At 50.2% G+C, this 24,657-nt stretch overlaps 3 protein-coding genes across 8 annotated transcripts; all 3 read left to right on the top strand.

Annotated features, from left to right (window-relative positions):
* The first annotated feature begins 259 nt into the window (after positions 1-259).
* BTBD9 (BTB domain containing 9) lies at positions 260-7,820 on the top strand. Of its 6 annotated transcripts, none has more exons than XM_078870439.1 (12): positions 260-310; positions 974-1,180; positions 1,887-2,250; positions 2,406-2,482; positions 3,067-3,254; positions 3,692-3,917; positions 4,040-4,159; positions 4,767-4,876; positions 5,116-5,305; positions 5,863-5,970; positions 6,335-6,413; positions 6,647-7,820. In XM_078870439.1, the coding sequence occupies exons 2-12, from the start codon at positions 996-998 to the stop codon at positions 7,061-7,063; spliced, it is 2,064 nt and encodes a 687-aa protein (XP_078726565.1). In that variant the 5' UTR covers positions 260-310; positions 974-995; the 3' UTR covers positions 7,064-7,820. The 6 variants fall into 6 exon arrangements, with proteins under 6 accessions (XP_078726565.1, XP_078726564.1, XP_078726563.1 ...); XM_078870438.1 differs by having other exon boundaries at positions 6,335-6,414; positions 6,636-7,820; XM_078870437.1 differs by having other exon boundaries at positions 974-1,204.
* Positions 7,821-9,592: 1,772 nt separating this feature from the next.
* On the top strand, positions 9,593-17,132 carry TAF6L (TATA-box binding protein associated factor 6 like). The gene is made up of 10 exons (XM_078870440.1): positions 9,593-9,908; positions 10,916-11,002; positions 11,144-11,294; positions 11,574-11,621; positions 11,956-12,041; positions 12,580-12,654; positions 12,922-13,142; positions 13,600-13,732; positions 14,451-14,579; positions 15,832-17,132. The coding sequence occupies exons 1-10, from the start codon at positions 9,756-9,758 to the stop codon at positions 16,639-16,641; spliced, it is 1,893 nt and encodes a 630-aa protein (XP_078726566.1). The 5' UTR covers positions 9,593-9,755; the 3' UTR covers positions 16,642-17,132.
* A 2,696-nt stretch (positions 17,133-19,828) lies between these two features.
* DNPH1 (2'-deoxynucleoside 5'-phosphate N-hydrolase 1) lies at positions 19,829-24,121 on the top strand. The gene is made up of 4 exons (XM_078870689.1): positions 19,829-20,008; positions 21,724-21,789; positions 22,388-22,498; positions 23,683-24,121. The coding sequence occupies exons 1-4, from the start codon at positions 19,867-19,869 to the stop codon at positions 23,814-23,816; spliced, it is 453 nt and encodes a 150-aa protein (XP_078726815.1). The 5' UTR covers positions 19,829-19,866; the 3' UTR covers positions 23,817-24,121.
* The last annotated feature ends 536 nt before the right edge of the window (positions 24,122-24,657 follow it).

Genomic DNA, 24,657 nt, shown 5'->3' with positions numbered 1-24,657 from the left:
ACCCCCCTAATAGCCCCTCCCCCATAATAGCCCCTCCCCCCTAATAGCCCCTCCCCCCTAATAGCCCCTCCCCCCTAATAGCCCCTCCCCCCTAATAGCCCCTCCCCCCTAATAGCCCCTCCCCCCCAATAGCCCCTCCCCCCTCCAATAGCCCCTCCCCCCCAATAGCCCCTCCCTCACAGCCCGTTACCCCTTCCCCTACCTAAGGCCCCCGCCTCCCATAATGCAATCGGAATGCGGAAGTTGTGCCTTGGCTACTTCTGACCCCACGACCCGGAAGCGCTGTAGCGCGAGGGAGAGCAGCCGTACCGTGAGTCTCGCGTCCCGGGCACGAGGGGGGCACGAGGGGGGCTCGAGGGGGGTTCCAGGGGGGTATTGAAAGTCGCGATGGCTCAGGAGGGAGTACTGGAGCATGTTGTACCCGGGAAGCGGTGGTGGAGTTGTTGGCTAACTGCGTGGTGAATCTGGACCCCCTCCCCCCTTCCGCTCCCCGCGCCCGACCAACTCCCCCCGAGTTGGATTCCCGGCCAGGAGACGCCAGTGGCGAGCGATGTCATAACCCGACCTGGGTGAAGTATGGTCCACTTCACCAGTTCGCACTGACCCCTACGACCGACACGGTGAGGGGAGTACTTGATCCAGCGGTGGATTTACAAAGGGCTATAGAGACATCGAGAGTATGTAGGCGTTGGAGACTATTATGGGGGCGTGTTGTTTTATCGCGGAGAATTAGCGAGCATTGCGTTAGTGGTGTGGGGGGCATTCGGGAGGACCAGGGGGTATACTCTCTCGAGCGCTTGTCTCGTCCCCTCAATCGGCGTCGCATCAATCGTGAAATCCTCGCGGTAACCTCCTCCCACCCCTCCCGTGTCAGGGGGACGCAGCGTGCGCTCTCGTGGGGGTTCGGTTCGCGTCGCGGTGGAGCTCTCAAAGTTGTTCTGTAACCTCCACCCTTCCCCCACGACTCGTGTAGGACTGGAGCTGCCTCGGTCGCCATGTGCGACAGCCAGGGCCTCCGGGCTTCTGGGCCGGCGGGGGAGCTGGAGCACGTGGGGCTGCTGTCTGCGCACCTGGGCGTGCTGTGCGGCCGCGACGAGTACAGCGACGTGGTGTTCGTGGTGGACGGGACGCGCTTCCCCGCGCACCGCGTGCTCCTAGCCGCGCGTTGCCACTACTTCAGGTTCGGGGCCAGCCGAGCCGAAAAGTTAAACAGCAATCCCCAACCCTTCCATCTCTCCCCCCCCCGCCTTGACCACCGTGCATGGCCCGTTAACGTCGGTCTCTTACTCCCGAAACCAATGCTGATTGGGGGCGCCAATGAGCCGGTACACCTGCGATGGCAAACGCTACCGGTTTCCACCGTGAGCAGTATGTTCCATGAGCAGACACCTGAGCGTATGTGGTGTATGTTTTGTTGACGCATTTCGCCGTTTATATTGCGTGAATGTTCATTATCTTTCAAAATCATATCCTATATTAACCTCCCAATTTTCTCGAAAAGAGCGACTACATTGACCTTGCTATCATACATTTTTGTGATCTAGACGTAGTATTCTTTAAAAAAACATTAGCATTTGCCTCCCCGGTTGGTACTGATAAGTCATTTTGGGCCATTGCCTCAAAAGACCACGCTCCCCGTAGTCAAAATGAATGCAATACACCTGTGTGAGTGCTATACACGAACATTACTGCAAGGTTATTGGTCTATGATAGATGGACCTGTCCCCTTATCCAGGCCCCGTGCACGAGTAACCCCATCGCTCAGCCCAGCCTGTGCATGTTGTGTAGCTTGTGGGGGCGTCGGTGCTAACACTGAGCAGTGACATGCGCACCCTGCAAAGGCATCATGCGCTTCTCTGCACCCCTGCGTGCCTCGCTGCGAGCAGAGCACTACTTTACGGCGGCATGAAGGAGTCTCAGCCCGAGGCGGAGGTGCGCCTGGACGACACCACAGCAGAGGCGTTCGCCGTGCTGCTGCGCTACATCTACAGCGGCCGCGTGTCGCTGGGTGATCTGCGGGAGGAGTGCCTGCTGGACCTGCTGAGCCTGGCGCACCGCCTGGGCTTCCCGGAGCTCGAGAACGCGCTGTCAACCTACCTGTGCTCGGTGCTGAGCGTGAGCAATGTGTGCACCGTGTATGACGTGGCCAGCCTCTACTCGCTGTCCACGCTGTGCAACACCTGCGAGGCGTTCGCTGACAAGCATGCGGCCGGCGTGCTGCAGAGCGACGGCTTCTTCTCACTCTCCAAGGTCAGCGGCCTCCGTCGTCGTCATTCGTCGGCTCAATAGAAGGCTCCGTTCGATTGCGAGTCCAGACCACTGCTCTTCAGCTCACCTTTAGAGCCTGCCGTGGCCCCACATGGTCTGCCTCCTCACAGAACCTCACCGTCGCTGTTTGTGCCCAGGGCGCGCTGCTCAGGATTTTGTCGCGGGACTCATTTGCGGCGCCAGAGAGAGACATCTTCAGCGCCGTCGTCGCCTGGTGCGTGTGAGCAGACCACAGCTGTCCTTCCCTGCTTCATTTACACATTGCGGTTTGAGATTTACCTTGAGGTTTTCCGCAAACATGTGCGTAGTGCAGGTGTTGTTGTTGTGGAGTTTGCTGAGAGAGCCTCTGAAAAATAAGGTGTGGATTTGGTAAGAACACCAACTTGGGGGCCTCTGCATGCATGTTCCACCAGGTTTAAATTAATATAAATTAGTACCAGCTAAGCCAACAGTCGTACCGATGTATTTATGGTTAATTCGAGTGAAGTATTTGATTACTTGCAAACATTTTAAATGGCTATCGCATAATTTACTGTAATTGGTCATGTAAATAAATTGGAAGCAAATACATGTATGCCACCTTAGGTGGTACCGACAAGCAAAGCGTCTGGTCTGGGTTCATGGACAACATGGCTCTCGTGTGTTTTATTATTTACACATTGCCTGCAACAATTAGTGATGGGGTGATAATCAAAGACTTTCCAAAATTAAAGTTACCCCGAAGATTGATTTATTATTATGTAACGATAGTAAGAGAGTTAGCGCATTCGCGAAGTCTAAGCAGCGCGCGCTGCGCAGGTGCGGGCACAACCCTGGGGAGGATGCTCGCGAGGCCGTCGCTGCCGTGCGGCTGCCGCTCATGAACCTGTCTGAGCTGCTGGACCGCGTGCGGCCCTCGGGCCTGCTCTCGCCAGACGCCATCCTGGATGCCATCAAGGCGCGCTCGCAGGGACGCGACTCGGAGCTCAACTATCGTGGAGTACTGCGTGAGTCGCCAACCCCATCAACCCCCCATTAAATCAAATAATTAGTACATTTGGTATTCACACCAATGTTATTGCGCGAAGATATCACGAAGGGGATGTTTTACGTACGAGGGTGTGGTGTCACAAGACTCCAGTTTGAATGAGGCTACAGTTCTTGCAGTGGGGGGGGGGGGAGGTTGCATAAAAATGCAGCAAAACAAACTTGCTATTCAGTGCCATTCAGTGGCCAACTCACTGGGGCCAGAGGAAGTTTTTGTTCTTCCAAGTAAACCTCGGCATGTTGTATTTGAGGAACCACTCTAGGAGGGTGCAGATCACACACAGAACGTGACAGGATTTGGAGTGCTGAGGATGGTTGAGTTTCAAGTTTTTGTTAGCGGTGGTCATTTTCTCAACTCGGGTTGTAACAGATGCTCACCGAGGTTGTCGTTGCCCAGTGGCTGAGGAGAATGTGGCGACACTGCGGCATGGGGCCGTGGTGACGCAAGGAGAGCTAAAGGCGGCGCTGCTGGACGGCGACACCACAACGTACGATCTGGATCGCGGTTTCTCCCGTCACCCCATCGAGCCGGACACCTCACGGGGCGGCGCCATCACCGTGCGGCTTGGCACGCCCGCCATCCTCAACCACATCCGTATGCTCCTCTGGGACCGAGACTCGAGGTGGGTTGAGCATGCATGGTGTGGGGGTGCGCGTACTACAACTGCAGGGACACGTTGGGCACACACACACAAACGCACCGCCACGGTTGAGTTAAAACTAAAAGTGATCTTGTGTCTGGCAGATCGTACTCCTACTACATTGAGGTCTCGATGGACGAGCAGGACTGGGTACGCGTGGTCGACCACTCCCGTCACTTCTGTCGCTCTTGGCAGCTGCTGTACTTCCCGGCGCGCGTGTGTCGGTGAGTAACTCCTCCACTCACCTTTGAATGCAGCATGACACTTGCTGTGTCCTGTATTTTCCAGACTGGTATTTTTAAGCAAATGTTGGGCGGGTGTGCATCTTATAATCTGGTAGGTGTGTGTGACCAGATTTGTATAACTTTATTGACACCTGGCACAAATATGGCGGATGTCTTATTTTCCGGAGTATCTTATAATCTGGTGAATATCATCATTGTGGTCACAGCGTCCACGGGTAATCATTAGGCCTCGTTGAGTGTGGGTTTGTGTGTCCGGTGCTGAAGGTCTGTGGTATTGTGTGGGGAGCGGTAGTGTAGCGGTTAGTGCGCTGCGCTGCGAACCTGGCAACCCAGGTTCGATTCCCGCTCATGGCCAACACCAGTGACGATTATCTGAATCGGTCCTGGGCGTCCCCTAGGTCGACTCAGCTTCAAATGAGTACATGGTGTGATGTATTAACATCGACACTTTGGAGACAAAGGCCACCGGGCGTGGTGTTGGCCACCCACCCCCTCCTGTGCCGTGTCGGCCTTCGGTTCTCGCTCACAGTACTTGCCCCAACAGTCTGTTACGGCTATACGGGGGATCTTTCTCTTGTCTTTGTAGGTTCCTAAGGATTGTGGGTACCCACAACACGGTGAACCGGGTCTTCCACGTGGTGGCATTTGAGTGCATGTTTACGAACCGCCCCTTTGTGCTGGACGGTGGCCTTGTCGGTAAGTGGTTCTTCTCACCGTTCCCCTTGCTGTTTTGTTAAGCTGAATGCTGGAGTTGAGTAACATTAGTGGTGTGGCATTGCTATATTAGAGTTGCGTTTGCTGTAATGGTGTCGTGATGCTGTGATATAAAGGCAGTCACTGGATACTGCATTTCAAGCGGGGATGTATGCATTTATATCAACTCTATGCTACCTGCCTGTCTACCGTGGGATCCCCTTGCATGCTTGCGTGTGTAGTTCCCCAGGAGAATGTGGCTACGATCGTGGCCAGTGCCAGCGTAATCGAGGGGGTGAGCCGCAGCCGCAACGCTCTGCTCAACGGGGACACGCGCCACTACGACTGGGACTGTGGCTACACGTGCCACCAGCTTGGCTCCGGGGCCATTGTGGTGCAGCTGGCCCAGCCCTACATCATTGGCTCAATGCGGTGTGTGCAGGCAGTGTCTGCTGGTGGGGTGTGTGTGGCTGACGTGTGGGCATTGCGTGTGGGTTGTGTGTGTGTGCGGTTGGTGTGGGTTGTCGCCTAGCAGTTAGTGTGTTAAACTACGAACCCGGCGACCTGAGTTAGATTCCTGCTCAAGGCCAACACCAGTGACGATTCTCTGAACCAATCCTCGCCCTCCCTTAGGTGGAATCGGCCTCAAATGAGTGCCTGGTGTGGTGTGTAAACATCGCCACTAGGAAGACAAAAGTGGCCGAGTGTGGTACTGCCCACCCACCTCCCCTGTGCCGGCCTTAATAGGTGCTCACGAACAACACTTGTTCCATCAGTCTCTTTTTGGTGTGTGCAGGAATAATGTGCAGGCAACGTGTGCGAGTGGTGAATAGGCAGTGTGTGTAGGCGGTGTGTGGGTAGGGTTGTGTGGTATTGATGATGTGTTACCCGTTACTTTGTTACAGTTGGCCATAGTTACATTGTGCGAGTCCATTTCTACATAACCCATACATGTGTTGATAACATGTGGCTCTTCGTGCTGGCTGCAGGCTGCTGCTCTGGGATTGTGATGATCGAAGTTACAGCTTCTACGTGGAGGTATCGACCGAGCAACAGACCTGGCACCGTGTGGCTGACCGTACCAAGCAGGCGTGCAGGTAACTAGCACGGTGCCAGCACATAACACGGTTCGGGCGCTCTCTCTTGAGAGTGTTCTCTAGCTTACCCGCCAGTCACTGCAGGTACTTTCCCAGGATGCTTCCAGCATTCTTTGTTTTTAGCACTCCCACCTCTGCTTCCACCTGCTAGAAAACTCCAAACGTAACACGTACTCACTAATGCTGTTAATTCTTTACTTAAAGCTTTCGTGACTGCAGGAATTCATACTCTTTTGGTCTTTCAAAAGACACAAAAAGAATGCTGTTAATGTTGTTGCATTGCTAAGACTGAATTGCTCAGGCTTATCTGGTGAAATATTTCTTGTTTTAATTTGTTACTCTTTTTTTGCTCGTGTGCCTTTAGGTCATGGCAAACCATTACCTTTGACAAACGTCCGGTGTCATTCATCCGTATTGTGGGCACCCACAACACTGCCAATGAGGTAATGGTACAGCTGCTCCGTGTAGGAATTTACACTCGCGTTAATACCCTTGTTTCTGTGATGTATCTGCCTCATGTTTTAACAATGGTCATATTGTTTTGTTTACGACCACTATCTTTTCAGTCGTTTTTTTAGAGTAATCATGCCTCTTGTATGCCTTGCTGCGTGTGGTACGCCCGCCGCACCACGTGTCTGTGTCGTGCGTACGTGTGTGTGTGTGGGGCTTCGGGCAGGTATTCCACTGCGTGCACTTTGAGTGCCCTGCAAGCGTCGGTCCCTACGAGGAGGATGGAGTGGGTGACAACTCGGAACACACTGGCGAAGCGGAAGGGTTGAGGGGTTCTTTGGGGAGGGTGCGGGGAGGCGACGGCGGCGCGCAGGGCTTGCCCAACGTGTACTCGGCCCAGCCGGCGCTTCTACCGGACACTTCTCCTCCTGGAGGTCCCGCAGCCCCTGCCCATCCGGCCGCAGATTTAAGCGTATTGGCCAGCTCGGTCTTGCCTGGGGCAGCGCAGGTGGAGAGCAGCGGGGGCAGCCGTCCTTCCTCCCCACTGGGGCATGCCGGGCACCCTGGGCCCCCGGCCTCACTGTCGGGGTCTTCCCAGGCCGGCTCGTCTCACTCGGCACCGTCACGGCGCTGGCGCTACTGAGCAGATGTCCCTGCCTCGCGGTGGCTCGCGCCCACGGTTGGGGAACACGTTGGGCACTTTTAGTCGCTCGCGGGTCAAGTCCAAAGGAAGACGATTATGAAATGAAATATTGTCTGCATGCATTCCTCCTGCATGGTTTCCCCGTTTGCATTCGAATGAAACAGCGTCTCGAATGGTCACCACAGAGTACATATCATTCAGTCAGTATTCTACTACAGAGAAAGCATAAGAATGTTAATATATTTGTTACCCTGAGCATCGCTACCTGAATTTTAGGACGCTGGTAAGCGGATTTGCCTGTCCCTCGGGTTGGCAGCCACGGCAGGTGTGCTTCTCTAGGTTCACGTGCGGTGATTGCGGTTCCCCATGAACGTTGTGGAAAGCCACTCCAAAAGTTTGCACAAGTCCTGCTTTGTTTTATGTTTGGAGTTTAAAGCATAGGCTGAAGGCTGGCCTTTAGAGGTTTGTGTAAACTGTAAAAAAGAAGTGTGAACTATAAAGGTGTTCTTGTGAAGAAGTATAAAAGAGGTTCATGTAGAATATAAAGTCCTCTAGCTGAGCTCGCCGTGTGGCTAGTCTCGCACGACCTGATGCTGCCTCTCCCGGCAGTGGTGGTTCTGCTTGTGCAGGAACACCTTGTGTTGCACAGTGTAAGGTGTGCTGTAGTTTCATAAACGTAATGTCCTCGTCAAAGTTGATATTTTACCATAATTCCCATATCTGTTCAATGTGAATATATAAATGAGGACTGCTTTGAAGAGGTGTGTGCTGTTTGAATCTTTGCTTTAATTAAACAAAAGAGTTGTGTGAATTGTGTGTGTGTGTGCACAAGGAGAAATTCACTCCCCTGAAGTTGCTGACAGAGCTCAATGTACATGGGGATTTACAGATGTGACAACCATTCCTCAAAACACGAAAACCCGTGTCAATGTTTTGGGTGGAAGAACACGGGAGACTGCATGGACAGTAGCGAAGTGAGGCCCATCTGCCCCAGCCCTCGACTTTCAAACCTTGTCTGTGCTGATGCGAAGAGGGAGGGGTAATCGACGGAATCTCGGGTGCTGAGTGTACTGGGAAAGCCGGTTTTGGGAGAGAGACCCAGACCCAGCGGACGCGACTGCCACCGCTGCTACTGAGCTGATTGAGGTTACTTTTTTACTGGTAGGAACCTGGTTACACCAGCCCACAGGGGATTATTATGTCCGTCGTGCATCCAAAAATGGGAGGGGTGGAGAGGGGAGGGTGGGGAGGGGCTGGGTGGGTGGGAGGGGTGGGGCTGGGTGGGGAGGGGCTGGGTGGGGAGGGGCTGGGAGGGGCGGGGCTGGGAGAGGCGGGGCTGGGTGGGGAGGGGCGAGGCTGGGAGGGGCTGGGTGGGGAGGGGCTGGGTGGGGAGGGGCGGGGCTGGGTGGGGAGGGGCGGGGCTGGGTGGGGAGGGGCTGGGTGGGGAGGGGCTGGGTGGGGAGGGGCGGGGCTGGGTGGGGAGGGGCGGGCCTGGGTGGGGAGGGGCTGGTCACCCCGTGGTCACCTTATAAAACTCAACGTTTAACCTACTCACGCCGGCTTGTGCGCGCCCTCACAGTCGGGCATATTTTCGGAATACACCACGCCGCCGTTGACCCTGGCCATTGACCGAGCAACCCAACGTTACTACCAGCTCCCTCCGCAGGAATGTGTTTTATCCATGGAGAGTTGTCGGTTCCTGCTGCATTGGGGTTTTAAGATTTATTCTGCCAAGTTATGAGTGCTTATACAAGTTGGAGCAAACTGGACCCCCCAGACCGCTCCTTATCCCCACCCCCACTTTACCAACTGGCATTGACTAGCATGGTGAAGTATGGTCAAACCTCCATGACACATGCAGTGTCGGGTGATCTTCATCCAGCAGCAGATTTACAAAGGGCTGTACACTATTACGAAAGTACAGACTCATGATGTGAGAAAAGTTTGCATGATCACCCTTTGCTCGGAGTAGCCCGTTGCGAGGGGTAACCCTGCTGCTAAGGGTAACGGGTTGCTAGGGGTAACCCGTTAAAAGGTTAACCCTTTTGAGGGGTAAAACGTCACCTTGGGTAACCCGTTGCCAAAAGGTAACCCGATTTAAAGCTTTCGTGACTGCAGGGATTCATATTATTGGTTCTTTTGGTAAAGTCACGTAGAAAGGAAATAATAAAATAAAACAATTAAATTCTCACGACGTTTCGATTGCAACACAAGCAATCATCATCCGTTGTGAAACCCACAGCAAGAACATTTTTGTGATTTTTTTTTTAAAACCGCCACGTTTTTTTAAATAAAAAAAATTCCACTTGAAAAAAATATTCTTGCCGTGGTTTTCACACCTGATGATGATTTTATTGTTTCCCTTCTACGTGACTTTACCGAAAGATCCAAGAATATAAAAAGGTAACCCGTTAAGCTTGTAATAACTCGTTACTAGGGGTAACGGGCGTCCGCACGTCACCAGTTGCTATGGGCAACAGACGCTGCTACGAGTGGCGCGGCGGCACAGCACCGCGCGCGTGATGACGTCACGGGTCAAAGGCCGCGGGTCAGAGGTCGCGGGAGGCGCCGTTCCAGCCGCACGTAGCGGAGCGAGGAACAATCCCCACAACAATCCTCACAACAACAACAACAACGACGACGACGACAACAAGCGGATCAATTAGCCCCTCTGTCGGAGCGAGCGAGCGTGATGGCGGACAGGGGAGACGACAAGAAATTCGCCGAGATCCCGAAGGAGTCTGTGCGCGCCATGGCCGAGGCCGTGGGGCTCGCGGGCCTCAGCGAGGCGGCGGCCGCGGCGCTTGCCGAGGACGCGGGCTACCGCGTGCGGGAGGCGGCGCAGGTAACGCGGGCACCCCGGCAAAGACAAAGACCTCCCGTGTAGCCTCTTACAGGCTGTAGGGGCAAGTGCTGGCCAACACCACGCTCGGCCCGCTTTGTCTCCCTAGTGGCGACGTTTACACACCGCAGCAGGTACTTATTTGAGGCTGAGTCGACCTAGGGGAGGCCCAGGACCGGTTCAGATAAGCGTCACCGGTGTTGCCTGTTGAGCGGGAATCGAATTCGGGTGGTTGGGTTCGTAACGCAACGCGCTAACCACTACACCACCGCTCCCCAGACACTGACTGGCACGCACTGGTAGACGTGGGCTTGCACACCTTTTGCCGACCGTGTACCCCTGCCTATGCTTGCAACGCAATGTTCCATCGTGTACAGCGTCTAAATACGATTGGGTCTCACTCACCACGTTGTGCAGAGAACGCTTTTCGTGCAGTTGTCAGGTGTTTAGCACGCGGAATGCACGCGTGGTGTCGTAATGATGATACAATACTCCCGTTTAGCGGGCGGTGGTTGGATTGCACATCGCCTGTAATCCGCCTGTAAGCGCTGCGGAGGCAGCAGCAAGAGGGTTTGTGGATCACCGCGCAAATGTTGTGAAGGTTCCTTCCCCGTCGGCGTAGATGGAGTGCAGTACAGCAAGTGGACTTATCACTGTATGTTTCCATCTGTACGGGGCTAGAGTGTTGCCCCCTCGCACCGCGTGGGTTAGCGCTGGGTGCTCCGGTTTCCTTCCACTTCTATAAGCACTCGTTAATTTGCTGGAAAGCCAAGAATTGCATCAGACGTGTACAAATAAATTATCCAGTAGAGGAATAGAAGTGGTAGCCTTCCGTAGTGTTTGAATGAATCGGTGACGTTTGCATGGTATTGAATTTACCCTTGGGGACGAACATATGAGATCGAAAAGGGAGCCCCCCCTCTCTCCCATTGCCTTGTGCATTTCGTTTGAGATTGATAATTAAAATGTACCGTTGCACGTGTGTGCGGTTACATCACTTTGCGTTTCAGAAAAGTTGCCAGTTCATGAAGCACGGGAAACGCAAGAAATTGTTGGTGGAGGATTTCAATCGTGCACTTCGGTGGAGCAATGTGGAGGTATGACCACGACACGTTAGAAAGCGTCATAATGGTTGCCAAAACCTTCATGCAATGCGTGCTTAATGAAATTCTCTTGACACTCGAGACGAGCATGGGACGAATGGAGGTGTGTGGGTTCGGTGCGATTGTTTTTCGCAGGCGGTGTGCGGGTTCGGTTCGTCTGAGCCCATGCCCTTCCGCTGTGCACGAGAGGGAGAGGTGTTCTTTGTGGAGGATCGTGAGGTGGCTCTTGCGGAGCTGGTTCTGACCCCACGCCCACCCTTCCCCTGCGCTCCGAAGCACATGCACGGTCAGGATGGGCTCATAGTGTGATCCGTGGTCGCTGTTTATTTCTTTAAATGACTGCTCGCGTCTGTAATTTTCCTCCAATATATTTGCCTAGCATTGGTATGCCCTAACTGGTTTTGCTCTGTTGTGTATTTTCTTGGTTGTGTTTCTTATCATATTTGTTTGATATGGGAAGACTGAGAATGTGTGTTGCAGTTGGCCATGTGTTTTTCATAAATTATCGGTATACTGGTGTTGTTTTTGATGATTGCTTCTGTTATTACTCTTTTTTTTATTGCAGTGCATTCTCTTAATTTTGACTTCAAAAGTCAACAGTGCTTATCCACAGGTGAGAGTCATCAAGAGGCTGATTAGTTTCCTTTTCAAACATAACGTAGTTCAGTGGCTGATTCCATCTATGAATTCACACGTAGCGTACACCACATTGTCAGGCATGGATACGGCTTGTGCGTGTGATTGTATTCGTTTGAACAGCACATGCATTTCCTGGCATTTTACTCTCACTTAAATTTTGATATTAAGTATACTGCGGTGATTTAGTTTTTGCATGCACATTTACAAACCACCATTTATGCTCTGAGGAAAGTTTTGCCTGAGTCCACGAAGCCGTGGCTTCATGCTGTGCCCATTTCCCGATGGTGACGTTGCTGCGTCTCCTGCAGTGTCTGGTGGCCTGTGCGACGACATGAGCCAATACTATCAGCAAGCTGCACGGGCCATCCTGGGCTCCGACTTGCCGCTCATGAAGGTCTGAAGCATCTGCTCCTAACCCTAACCCTTCAACTTTGTAATTCTGACCGAATGAAACTTGTACCTTGAGGCATAAGATCCACAATCTCCCTATAATACCCTACACTCATTCGTAATCATAATTGCCACCAACAGCTGGTATTATGTCCGGCCTTACACATTGTAGCCTGGAACTAGTTTATCTTCATTAAGCGGAATTTACAGTGGTTATACACTCACCACTCTGACATTTGCAATTTATACCAAGTGACGTCATAGTCCTATGATATTAACTATAAAACAACTTAAGTGCGGTCTTCTGGGTTGGGCTGCGTGGAGAGTATTTCATCTGTCAAGATTTTGCCTCATGCTGCTGCGGGCATCTTCAATTCCACTCCTGAAGATGCCTGCTGCAGCGTAATGTCTCGTTGGTTACATATTTTACACACGTGTTCCGTGTCAGTTTTAACACCAATGTATTTTGTGGTTCCGAAGTGGTTATCAGTGCTTAGGGGCATCTTTTTTTTTACTGAACTTTTCAATGGTTTATTTTGTAGATTGCACTGCAGGACCTGCAGAAAAACCCGAAGATTGCAGCACTTCTGCCTTATTTTGTCAACTTTGTCAATAGCGTAAGTATGACGAAAATTGAATGAATGTTTTTAAGTAATATCATAGATTATTAAAATACACTGACGTGTATGTACATAGTTTTATACAGTCGATTAAAACTAGTAAATGTATAACTCCTCCAAATGGAGTGAGATTTATTTTTTAAACTCTGAGCGCAAGCACAAATCCAAAAAATGGAAAAGAAAAGTTTATTTATTTTTCCAAAAGCACACACGGCCGAGTGCCGGAAGCTCCATGCATTGCTTGCGCTCCGTGGACGTGCGCAGGTCAAGTCTGTTTCCCATGACCTGGAGCAGCTGAACCGGCTGATGTTCGTGGCGCGGGGACTTGTGCTGAACCCGTGCGTCTACCTGGGCGCGCACACGCAGAGCCTCGTGTGCAGCGTCATGTACTGCATCTTGGAGCCTCTTGCCGCCTCCATCAACCCCCTCAACGACCACTGGGCCCTGCGAGACCTCGCCGCGCACCTGCTTGCGCACATCATCGCGTAAGAACCGCACTTGCGCACGTCACGCTGCTCTTGTCCCACTCCGGTGCGGTGTATGCTGCGTGCTGTGTTATTAGCTTCGGAATGATGGTATGATGTGGTTGGTGTGTGCGGCGTGCAGGCTGTACAGAGATGTAGTGGTATGCGTGTGTGTGTGCGTGTGTGTGGGAGTGGTAGTGTAGCGGTTAGCGCGCTGCGCTATGAACCCGGCGACCCGGGTTCGATTCCCGCTCACGGCCAGCACCAGTGGCGATTATTTGAACTGGTCCTGGACCTCCCCTAGGTCGACTCAGCCTAAAATGAGTACTTGGTGAGACAAGGGCGGTCGGGCGTGGTGCTGGCCACCCACCCCCTGGTGTACTGTTCCAGCCTTCATTGGTGCTCACTAACAGCACTTGCCCCTACAGTCTGTTAATGCTATACTGGGGATCTTTGTCTTTTTGTCTTTGGTGTGCAGGCTGTATGGAGACGTGGTGGCAGGCCTGTACCACCAGGTGTTGCTCACACTGCAGAAGGTCCTTGTTGACCCTGTGCGCCCTCTCTGCTCACATTACGGAGCCGTCGTGGGGCTCAGTGCCCTTGGATGGAAGGTAATTTCTCATGCTCTGATGAATCTACCTGGTCATTATACACAAATGTTTCAGTGCTATACCTCCGATACAAGCACGTACTTCAGGAGAACACGTGCCGCCACGTGATCCCACGATGGAATCTACACGTAATTTTGGAAAGTAGCGGTGTTGGTCGTGTTCAGGTTGTGATAGTTACGAGAATAGATTGTATTATTGTAATCGGTTGTAATGTAATGTAAACACTTATTTAAGCAGCACAAAATCGTGCAGAAAATATTTCTTAATGTGCATTGCTGCCTCGTTGCACTGTGCTCATTAAATTGATATTAAGGTATCTCTTAAAGTGGTGGTTGAACTCGAGGTGTTTGTTCTTGAGTTTGTCTGGTTAGGCATTGCTCCACCCGACAGGGCCCGCATTCTGATTAGCGCAGTCGACTGTAGTTCATAGTCGGGCTCGTGGAACAACAAGATCGCCACCACGAGCAGCAGATCACGAGCGTTTCCGGTCATTGGCAGACAGGCGGGTGTAGCTCCCAACAAGCAGCGGGAAGGTGCCACACCATCAAGGCACTTGTAGACGATTAAGCAGAGTTTATACTCGGTATGTCTCTGTTACGCATGTTGCTGTTGATGTGAATTCACTGGTATACACAATACACGGTTCATATGATGTTTGTACGGCGGTACAACGTGCCTTCGGTGCATGGTGACACGGGCATCTATCGTCCATGTGTAGGCGGTGGAGAGGGTGTTATTGCCTCACCTGCACACCTACTGGTCCAACCTGCAGCCGGTGCTAGATGACTGCTCTGTCTCCAATGGTCAGGTGAAGGCCGATGCTCACAAGGTCTACGGAGCCATCATGGTGAGCTCTGCCGTGAAAGAAAAGCACTGACTGCAAAGATAAAAATTCCCCATATCGCCGTAACAGACTGTTAGGGCAAGCACTGTTAGTGGGCACCTATGAAGACCAACATGGTACGGGAGTGGGTGGGTGGCCAACACCATGCTTGGCCGCCTTTGTCTCCCCAGTGATAATGTTTACACACCACACCAGGTACTCATTTGAAGTTGAGTCAACCTAATGGATGTTCAGGATCGGTTCAAATATTGGTAACTGTTGTGAGCAGGAATCAAACTTGGATCACCGGGTTTGTAGTGCAGTCTGCTAAACACTACACTACTGCGTTCCACCTTGCCAACCGCATGGTACGTAGCCAACCGCAGCACCCACTCCTGTGCCGCAAGGTTGGCTACGTACAGTGCGAAAGCAGTTCAACATACGCACATACATGTCCACTTACTGCATCTCATATATCAGCATGTTCCTGCTTTGTTTTGAATGTTAATTATAAGATTTAATTGTATACAATTCTCCGCTCAGAAAACCCTGCTTGATTTCTGACAGTTTTTTTAATAAAATTTATATTTTTGTTATCTCTGGTGGCCAGACATTATGCACTGAAAATATAAATAGTGTATTCATAATTAAATTTGCATGTTTTATTTCTGATATTAGTTATTCAAAAACAGTAGGGCAATTAGACCAATTCCTTAACAGTACTTGATTATATCGTGATCAAAACTGTGGTGACAGCTGGACCACTTGTGAAAGCAATTATACATTGCAAGTTGTATTTATAAGGCATCTAAATGCAACTAGCGCACAATGCTGTACCGTCATAGTGGGCATGTTTCTTTTTTAGAACGAGGCAAAGTCAGTCATAGGCAGAGGAAAAAGTATTGTACGAGACCAAGCCACCATCACCTCTTGTGATCCTGTGATGTAATAATCCATCATTGTTCCATCTCCTCAGTGGACATCCTCTTGGACATGTTCCATTCCTGGGCTGCCACTAATTATTTTTGACCATTAGCGACATGTCCTGGCCCAGCCAACTCTTCACAACAGTGTGCATGATGTCATTAGCCTGTGTACATTATGTCACCCATCTGTTCCTCATTCTGGCTCTCAATGCAATTCCAAGTGTGCATCTCTCCGTACTTTATTTTTGTTCCCTATTTCTTTATTGTTAATGACCGCGTTTCTGAATCATGACTTGAAAAAAAAATCCCTGCGTGGATTTAGTGATGATTCGAGTTTCTGTCATGTTCAGGTCGCGGTGGAGAAGCTTGTGAAAAACAAGGTGGCTTTGTGTGAAGCGAGCGAACTGTCATGCGGGAGGGCCGCGACGGCGTGTGAGGTGTCGCCGTGCCAGAGTCCTGTCCCCAGCCTTCAGCCTGACTTCACGTTCGGGCCGGCGAGCCACCTGCTGGGGCGTGGCGGGGGAGGTGGGGGAGAGGGCCTCCTCCCAGCCAGCCTGCCTGCTCACGGTGGCACAGCATCCCTTCCTGCGCTCTACACGCAGCTTTACCACTTGTTTGGCGACGGCCTGGCGCTGCGTTTCGGCACTGGAGCCAGTTCTTCGGTGCCACTGGGCGACGACGGTTTAGTGGAAGAAGCCGCAGCTGCGCAAAAAGCGAGCTGCATGGCTTCTTGTGAAGGTGATAAGGGAAAAAAGAAGATTCTGCTCAATCTATGCTTGCAGGAGATGGCCCGAGAACGTGATGGAGGAAAACTCGAGCCTTCCAAGTCGCCTCCGTTCAGACCAAATATACTACGCAAATCAAAGTCTGGGACGCGGCAGCGGCAAGAGAAGGGAGGCCGGATGCGTGCTGCTTATGGCGTGCGGGATGTGTTTGAACAGCCTCTCCGGCCAATCTACCCTCAGCAAAGGCTACACGTTAAAATAGCTGGAAACCTCGTGTCAGTGAGTGGACGGGGAAGAGTGTTCATGTCAGATTTTCCACCCCACATTGCAAAACAGAGCTCCAAGTATGGCCAGAAACTTTCAGCCATTGGACGATTAAATAGGCCAGTCAAGAAGGCTTGCAGGTCTGATTTCTCCCTTTGGACTCCGTTGTAAGGAGGCTCCGACAAGACGCGTTTCAGTTGTTTGAAGAGAGGCGTGTGAAGAGGAAGTAGAGAAGAATAAAGCAGCTCTGGCAGAGATGACACTAATGTTTACTACCCACTTACATTCTGCGGTGATGACTGCAGTGCTTGAAGAAATGCACACTGGCTGCGCGAAAGTGGGGTGACCTGATAAACATGACTTATCCCGCGCTAAATGGGCTGCTGCTGCTGCCTTGATGGGTCATCTTCATATCACATCGATCTTTTCAAAGGCTACTGGGGTAAAGCATATCCGAAATGTCATGGGCACCTAATATTCTACAGTTGATACGTTTATAAATTTGATGTTTACATATTTGACCTTTTTTGAAGTACAGTATGCATACTTGGACACGTGCGGTTTGTGTATTTACTTTCCGTGTGTAATGTGTGAGTGGCACACGACACAAACATTTGAATGTACATACCTTGGTTTTTTTGCCTACTCAATAAACCAACAGAGCAAAGGTCTATAAAGGTCGCTACAGGTGGTAGGGTACGTACAGAGGATGCGGTACGTGGTGGTGGTTCTTTCACAAGCTTGTTTGCTCGTCCTATGATGGAAGCTGTCATTCTTTCATATGGCTGGTGTAGATGCAGAGCAGCAGCAACAACGACAATTTCACATTTAGGTGGTCAAGTCAGATAATCGCGTCAGGAGCAACGGAGTTTATCGCTGTAATGTCTCCTTCGTATTTGTGGATCCGGCATTGCGTCGTTATATAGGGTTGGCTGTTGATGCCTCCTAACATTGTAACGTGGGGGATCGAGCTTTCTTGTTCTGTCCACGGGCCATCATCTGCAGAGGAGACGCTGCTTTTAGGTCGCATTATTTTCCTAGAATAGCACCACATTGAAAATCCTGGTGTAAATTGAACCCTACGAACCGCCGTGGTGAAGTATAGTCAAATCATTTACATGAATTCAAGATTTGAAGGTTTTTTTGGTAAAGTCGCGTAGGTAAAATAATAATAATAAATGAAAACAGCTCAATAAAATCACGACGTTTCGGAGGCAACACAAGTCTCCGTCTTCAGGTGGGACCGTCACAGCCAAATTTACTGTATCAAGTGAAGAGAAATCCAAGAGACAAGATCTTATATACGAGTTAAGGGGAGGGGGGAGGAGCTTATCTAAATGTGGCAGTCAGGGACTGGGAGGGTGGGGGGCAGGGCTAGAAGGGAAGGTGGGCGGGGCTAGAAGGGGAAGGTGGGCGGGGCTAGAAGGGAAGGTGGGCGGGGCTAGAAGGGAAGGTGGGCGGGGCTAGAAGGGAAGGTGGGCGGGGCTAGAAGGGAAGGTGGGCGGGGCTAGAAGGGAGGGTCCAAGTGAAGAACCTCCACAGGGGTTATGGCCGATGTCTGCCAAAATAGCAGCACTGTTAAACGCTGGGGATGTCAACAACTCGGTAAAATAGACTAGTTCCTGTCATTTACATGACAGGTACTACATGACCCGTAGAGTGTGGGGGGCGGGGGGGGTTACTCATCCATCCAGCAGTGGATTAACATAAACAGCTACGACCATTTATAATGGAATACAAAATACATATGCAGACAATACACGTTTGTCTTTCCACATAAAACATAGTTTGTTTACAAACCTATTTTTTTAATACAAATGTAGTGCAGTAGCGCTGGCTGCTGTATATAAAGTGTAACTACAAGATACGGCAGAACATACGTCAAGAGACGACGGTACATACGGGATATCTGGGCAAAGTTCATGGAGGGGGGGGGGGCATCTGGAAGCCCCGGGAACGTGCTGGTAGGATCCAGAAGGGGGGGCGTGGTGAGCGCGGATCAAGGCCACGCCGGGAGGATAAGAGGGGGGCCCCCTGAGCAAGAGCTCGGGGCTAGACAGCATGCCGACTGTTTAGTTAGTGCCGCCGACAACAGACGGTCGTGCCTGTTGAGATGTATATATTAATACAGGGAAGAACAATGTTCCACACTGCCCACCAGGGATTATTTAGCTGTCTGTCTGACTGACTGTCTGTCGTGCATAAATAAATATATAATACACACAGCTCTTTGATTGGTGGAGACCTTACAAACAGCTCTTTGATTGGTGGAGACCTACTGCCGGGTACGGAGAGGGGAGGTGCCTAAGGGAGGAGGGTTAGGGGAGGGGCCTAAGGAAGGGGGGAGTCAGCAGAGGGGCCTGAGGGGGGGGGGGTTCAGGGGAGGGGCCTCTGAGGGGGGGGTCAGCGGAGGGGCCTAAGGTAAGGGGGGTCAGGGGAGGGGCCTGAGGATATGGAGGGGGTGGTCAGGGGAGGGACCTAAGGGAAAGGGGGTCAGGGGAGGGGCCTAAGGGGGGAGGGGCCTAAGGGAGGGGGGGGGGCGATAGTTAACGGGCTGTCTGCCTAGCTACCTAAAGTCAAGTTATCTTTTATACATACAGGTAGGAACAACAGGTTCCACACTGCCCACCAGGGATTATTTGTCTGTCTGTCGTGCACGAATGCACTGTCCAACCAAGTTCCTACCTGCCCACTCCGAAGGAACGTGTTTCAAGTCAAGAATGTATATAACAGTGTGCACCCACGTAGGGTGCGTGTCGTCCCCATCGTGAGTAAAGAATAGAGATGCCTCCAGGTATTGCTGTCTCCGATCTGCGTCACCACACCAAACTTGTGTTTTGTTTACACATCCCATCAGCTACCACCGGCATTCGGGGAGTGCATTGCAATTTCAAGATTAAGCCTACGCTGTGACGTCATCACGTGTTTCCGTCTCGGGCCGCGAGCGGATGGCGTCACTCCACGGGATTCTTTCACTCGCGATGACGTCACACCAGAGGCAGTGGCGGGGGGGGGTGTCCCCCGCGAGGTAACGGCACGCCAGAGTAGGGGGGGGGGTCCCCTGCGTGGTGACGTAACGCTCAAAGCGGGGGGGGGTTTACCCCACCGCGCGGTGACGTCACGCCAAAGTCGGGTCCTCTGCGTGGTGACGTAACGCTCAAAGGGGGCGGTTATCCCCCGCGCGGTGACGTCACGCCAGAGTCGGGGGTGGGTTCCTCTGCGTGGTGACGTCCGACCAGGAGGCGGAGGGGGGTGACGTCACACCAGGAGGCAGAGGGGGAGGAGTCCCCCAGGATGATGACGTCACACCAAAAGGGGGGGGGGAGTCCCCCCGCGTGGTGACGTCACACCAGGAGGCGGCAGGGGGGGGGTCCCCCCGCGTGGTGACGTCACACCATGGCGCCGCTCATCTACTTCTGCGGCAGCGTTCGTGGCGGGCGAGGGGACGCGGCGCTGTACGCGGCCCTCATCGGGCACCTGCAGAGCCACGGCCGCGTGCTCACGGCTCACGTCGGCTGCCAGGAGCTGGGGGCGAGCGGTGAGAGGCCGGAGCGACGCGGTGGATTTGATGGTGGCGCTTTGGACTCGGGAGGTGCATCTAGCCTGGCACGAGGCGCCCGCCGCCACTTTGTGTGGGCGAACGGCGGCTGCTGTTGGTGCATCATTGCGTTTTGTGAGAAGGGCGGGCGGTCAGTCCAATGTACTCTACCGCACTTTTTAAGTGTTCAGTCAGTGAAGTGTTGGGTTCTACGTGTGAACTTACACGCCGTGGAATGTATCAAGAAGCGTTTGCGAGCTGCATCGAGCGTAGCACGCCTTAACGTGTAGAGGCCCGCAGAGCTTTGGCAGTGTTGTTGACATGTTTTTAGTCTTTTGTATTAGGTCCATTGTATAAGAAATCGGTCAACTAATTAAATTGTTACAGTAGTTATTTGCTGTGCCGTTATCCTTCGCAGTGGATTTTATTTTAAAATATTTCACCAGGATAAGCCGTTGTGTGAGATAACTAATGTACATTGTTGCAAGTGGCCAGAATCACGCTCACCTGGTCTTGCTTGTGCATTTTGGTGTAAGCCAAAATCAGAATAGGTTTCCCCCTTTTTTTTCTGGCAACAAAACAGGTGTTGAGATGTTAAAACACCAAACTGAAACCTTTTACAAGGAATCACGTCTGCATTAACCACAATACTTGTGGTCAGAATGCAAACAAAAAACATACTCTGATAATATATGCAGTCATCTTCTTGGTTCTTTCGGTAAAGTCACGTAGAAGGGAAGTAATAAAATAATAAAAATAAAACATAATACAATTATTTTATTGTTTTATTTTAATTATTTTATTTGCATTATTTTATTATGTTTTATTTTTATTATTTTATTACTTCCCTTCTACGTGACTTTACCGAAAGAACCAAGAAGATGAATCCCTGCAGTCACGAAAGCTGTAAATCGAAATATAATATATGCAGTCTTTGAAACTGATTGGTCCACACAAGAGACAGCTTTCTTTTGAGCCTAGTCTCAGACGGTGTTAGACCAGAGGTCTCATGATGTAGCTGCCCACCCCGGGCTCTCATTACTCTGATAGTGCTTGTCATTGTGCTGTACGCCTTTTGGCGTCCTCTGGTCGAACACTGTTTGAGACGAGGCTCAAAAGAAAGCTGTCTCTGGTGTGGACCAATCAGTTTCAAAGACAATGCATATATTATCAGAGTACATTTTTTTTGCATTCTGACCACAAGTATTGTGGTTAATGCAGACATGATTCCTTGTAAAAGGTTTCAGTTTGGTGTTATAACATCTCAACACCTATTCTTGGTTCGTTCGGTAAAGTCACGTAGAACGGAAATAATAAAAATAAAACAATAAAATTCTCACGATGTTTCGATTGCAACACAAGCAATTATCATCAGGTGTGAAAACCACAGCAATAACATTAGAAAATTTTCTTGCTGTGGTTTTCACAGAATTGTTTTTATTTTTATTATTTTCCTTCTACGTGACTTTACCGAAAGAACCAAGAATATGAATCCATACAGTCACGAAAGCTTTAAATCGAAAAATCTCAACACCTGTTTTGTTGCCAGAAAAAAAGGGGAAAACCTATTCTCATATTTTGGTACTGACAAAGGAGGTCCCATGATCCAGAATCTTTATTTTTCGTGGAGAAATCCGAAGGGCTATGAAGATCTAATTTTCTCCACATATGTCCAGTCCTAAACCGTGTGTCTTGGTGACGATGCTGATGTGCAGGGGAGGCGAATCTGGACGAAGCCTACATCTACAGGCGCGACATGGAGTGGCTTGAACAAGCAGACGGTAAGCTGGATGGAGCCAGTGGCGCCGTGTTGACTGTAATGTCACCTAGCTCCGAAAGAACGTCTATGAACAGAGTGGAACAGAGTAGAACAGCCTGGACGTCCAGAGTAAACGCCTCGTTCAAGACGACAAACATCGGTTCCCCCGGTTCTGACGTTTTCTCGAAGATAACGACGGCACCACCAACGTCAACTCCCATCGTTGTTTTTGTTGTTGCAATATGTTTATACGGTTTCTACATTATTTGCATAGGAAAGATGGGTTAATTAACGTAAGATTTTGAATTTTTAAGGACAGTTTTGTGTCTAGAATTTCAGACCAGTAACGTGCTTTTGTAAAATACGTTTTCCCGCTAACGATAGTGACGTCGCCTCAAGGCATGTCACATCTCCTTTGGCAGGAAATGCGCACACGTGATGTCGTATGAGCACAAGTAAAAACTGAGATCGTGCGAAATTTCAGATTGGATTTGTATTGGATTAATCTGAAAAATCTGGACGGAATCCCTTATCGCTTTACTGCACTTCGCAATAGGATTCATCCCACGATATCCGCAGAATCGGTGACTGATGCTTGCGTGATCGTGTGGTGGTTGAAGTTGTTGTTGCAGAAGTGACGCAGCCATCCCTTGGAGTTGGGTACGAGATTGGCCGCGCTGTCGCCATGAAGAAGAACATTCTTTGCTTGTTCCGACCATCTTCCGGGTGGGGTAAGACATCCGATGTTTGCTTTAACTATTCAACGAGGCATCGGCTCTTCCCCCGTTCAAGGCCTATCTCACAGGTCGCCTCTTGTATATTGATGCCATGCCTCCATCATTATCCCTTGCACATAATTGCCCCCGGCTAAATTTAGCATCCATTGCTGAACATTTTACTCGTATAAGCTTTGTGCCATAGTCGTTACATGCACCTCCGTTGCTTTCCTCATATTTGTCGTTTACTCTGCATTCTGCGCATTGGGAGGTAGCTTATGCACTAAGACCGAGTGCTCTAAACACATTTCTACGTGTTTGAAACCAATTGGTTTTGTGGCCTGCACTGTTATTGTTACCGTGGCTATTTCTCATCATCTACTGATGTGATGTTGGGAGGTAGCCCATTTAAACACTTAATTCCAACGGCACTAGTTTTGCTTGGCTTGCGTCAATACTCACCCGTCTCACCACTCATACCCATCAGCAACTCGCTTGACAATCACCACGTGATTAGTTCGTGGTGTCTGGCAAGTTAGCTCTGCACGACAAACATGACCTGAGTAAATTTTGACAGCCCATCCTATGGATGGATTCATATGCAATGAATACCTCATTCATTGCATACGTTGGCCCCATCCCCCTATCAATCGGCTCCTCCCCCTCCCCAGTTCCATTAGCAGCTTCAGGCACGGTTTTTTTTTAGGCTTGGCTTAAAGGTCTTGTTAGGTTATAAACATCGCAATGCGATGGGTACTTGGATTTTGGTTATAATGAGCCTGAATTGGACTGTGGACGACATTTACTCATGTAAATGCCGACAAAATTCAACTTTATGCAATGCATACAGATGCTGTACAATTCTAAGCAAACCACTGTTGATAAGACAGAAACGTGTTTTCTAGCTCTACATAAAAAAATAATTGTGCACTTTGCTTCTTATTTGTGAACTAGCTGCACATGTAATATTAACACCAAATGTAATTGCAAATGTCATCATCAGCCATGGCCAATCGACTGCGGGATGAAGGCCTCCCCAAATCAGCACCACCTCTCATGATCCACCCGTCATCACATTGTAAATGTGTAGAACTGTTAACCATCCTTTGCGGTGTTGAGCACGATTGACCCACTTTCAAAAAAGGTGGCTGTGTATTTCCTTTGGTTTGTGGGTGACCAGTGTTATTGTCTTATTGCAGCATTGTCAGCCATGATCCGAGGGACACAGGAAAATGAAGGCGTGCAGGTGAAAGATTATTCGGAGGAGAAAGAAGCGTGTGATATTATCACACAGTTTTTAAACACCCTACAACAGCCCACTACTCTACCTTAGCATAACGGAGCCCCCGGGTGTCCTACTGTGGCCTCACTTTTTTTTCATTGAATATGTACACATTAAGACAATCTATGGTTTGTATGATTTTTACGGTTGTAAAATATTCCAAAATTAGCGACGATTAACGTATGATCACTGGTTGAAGGTCACAATGGAGTTTTCTTCTCACGCATCTGCTGTTGTGCAGTGGAAATAGTGAGCACCACTCTTGGTTCTAGTTCACAGTTGGTCCAATGATTTCTATAATCTTGTTGCAATTACACACTTTAGTTGCGATGGGTAAACTTGACTGACACTCGCAACAATTCAATAATTACAATTAAAACATTTTTTGAATACACTGCTGTTTGAGCTCAATTGTTTTATGTATTGACCTTACATTATCCGCACTCAATGATTTCATAAATTTTACACCCCTCATCCTCACTTTATCCTCACTTCTTCACACAATCCTTCCTTGAAACGTCCAACCTGCACTAATCCTCACATTTTCTCACTGCCACACAACGCCATAGCAAACACATGGCTCCCTTCATTACCTATTTTCACAGTAATTAAGTTCCACAGCCCTTGCCTGGTCCGTAAGGTGGAAGTGTTTCCTTTCTTGATCATTTTACAGTTGATCTTGAAAATGTCTTGGCATTGCTGCCAAAAAAACCCACATCTGATCTCCACAAAAGGCAGAGTGGGTCTTTAGCTGTCATAATTACAACCAATATTTCCTTACTCGATGCCCTCAACACTTTCAACAGTAGAATATCTGAAATACACTTGGCTACTGAAAACGCTATCAATATTGCCAAATGTCCTGCACCTAAATATTTAAATTGCTGTTCAT

The sequence above is a fragment of the Lampetra fluviatilis genome, chromosome 30 (assembly GCF_964198595.1).
Source record: "Lampetra fluviatilis chromosome 30, kcLamFluv1.1, whole genome shotgun sequence".
NCBI lineage: Eukaryota > Metazoa > Chordata > Hyperoartia > Petromyzontiformes > Petromyzontidae > Lampetra > Lampetra fluviatilis.
Note: the sequence above shows the minus strand (reverse complement) of the source record. Positions and strands in the feature narration are given on the sequence as shown.

Coding starts and splice junctions, on each gene's coding strand:
- BTBD9 (XM_078870433.1), top strand. CDS start 996: ATGTGCGACAGCCAGGGCCTCCGGGCTTCTGGGCCGGCGGGGGAGCTG. Junction 4,160..4,766: donor TTCCCGGCGCGCGTGTGTCG/GTGAGTAACTCC, acceptor TTGTCTTTGTAG/GTTCCTAAGGATTGTGGGTA. Junction 5,971..6,334: donor CGTACCAAGCAGGCGTGCAG/GTAACTAGCACG, acceptor GTGTGCCTTTAG/GTCATGGCAAACCATTACCT.
- TAF6L (XM_078870440.1), top strand. CDS start 9,756: ATGGCGGACAGGGGAGACGACAAGAAATTCGCCGAGATCCCGAAGGAG. Junction 11,622..11,955: donor TCAACAGTGCTTATCCACAG/GTGAGAGTCATC, acceptor CGTCTCCTGCAG/TGTCTGGTGGCCTGTGCGAC. Junction 14,580..15,831: donor AGGTCTACGGAGCCATCATG/GTGAGCTCTGCC, acceptor TGTCATGTTCAG/GTCGCGGTGGAGAAGCTTGT.
- DNPH1 (XM_078870689.1), top strand. CDS start 19,867: ATGGCGCCGCTCATCTACTTCTGCGGCAGCGTTCGTGGCGGGCGAGGG. Junction 20,009..21,723: donor CCAGGAGCTGGGGGCGAGCG/GTGAGAGGCCGG, acceptor GCTGATGTGCAG/GGGAGGCGAATCTGGACGAA. Junction 22,499..23,682: donor CCGACCATCTTCCGGGTGGG/GTAAGACATCCG, acceptor GTCTTATTGCAG/CATTGTCAGCCATGATCCGA.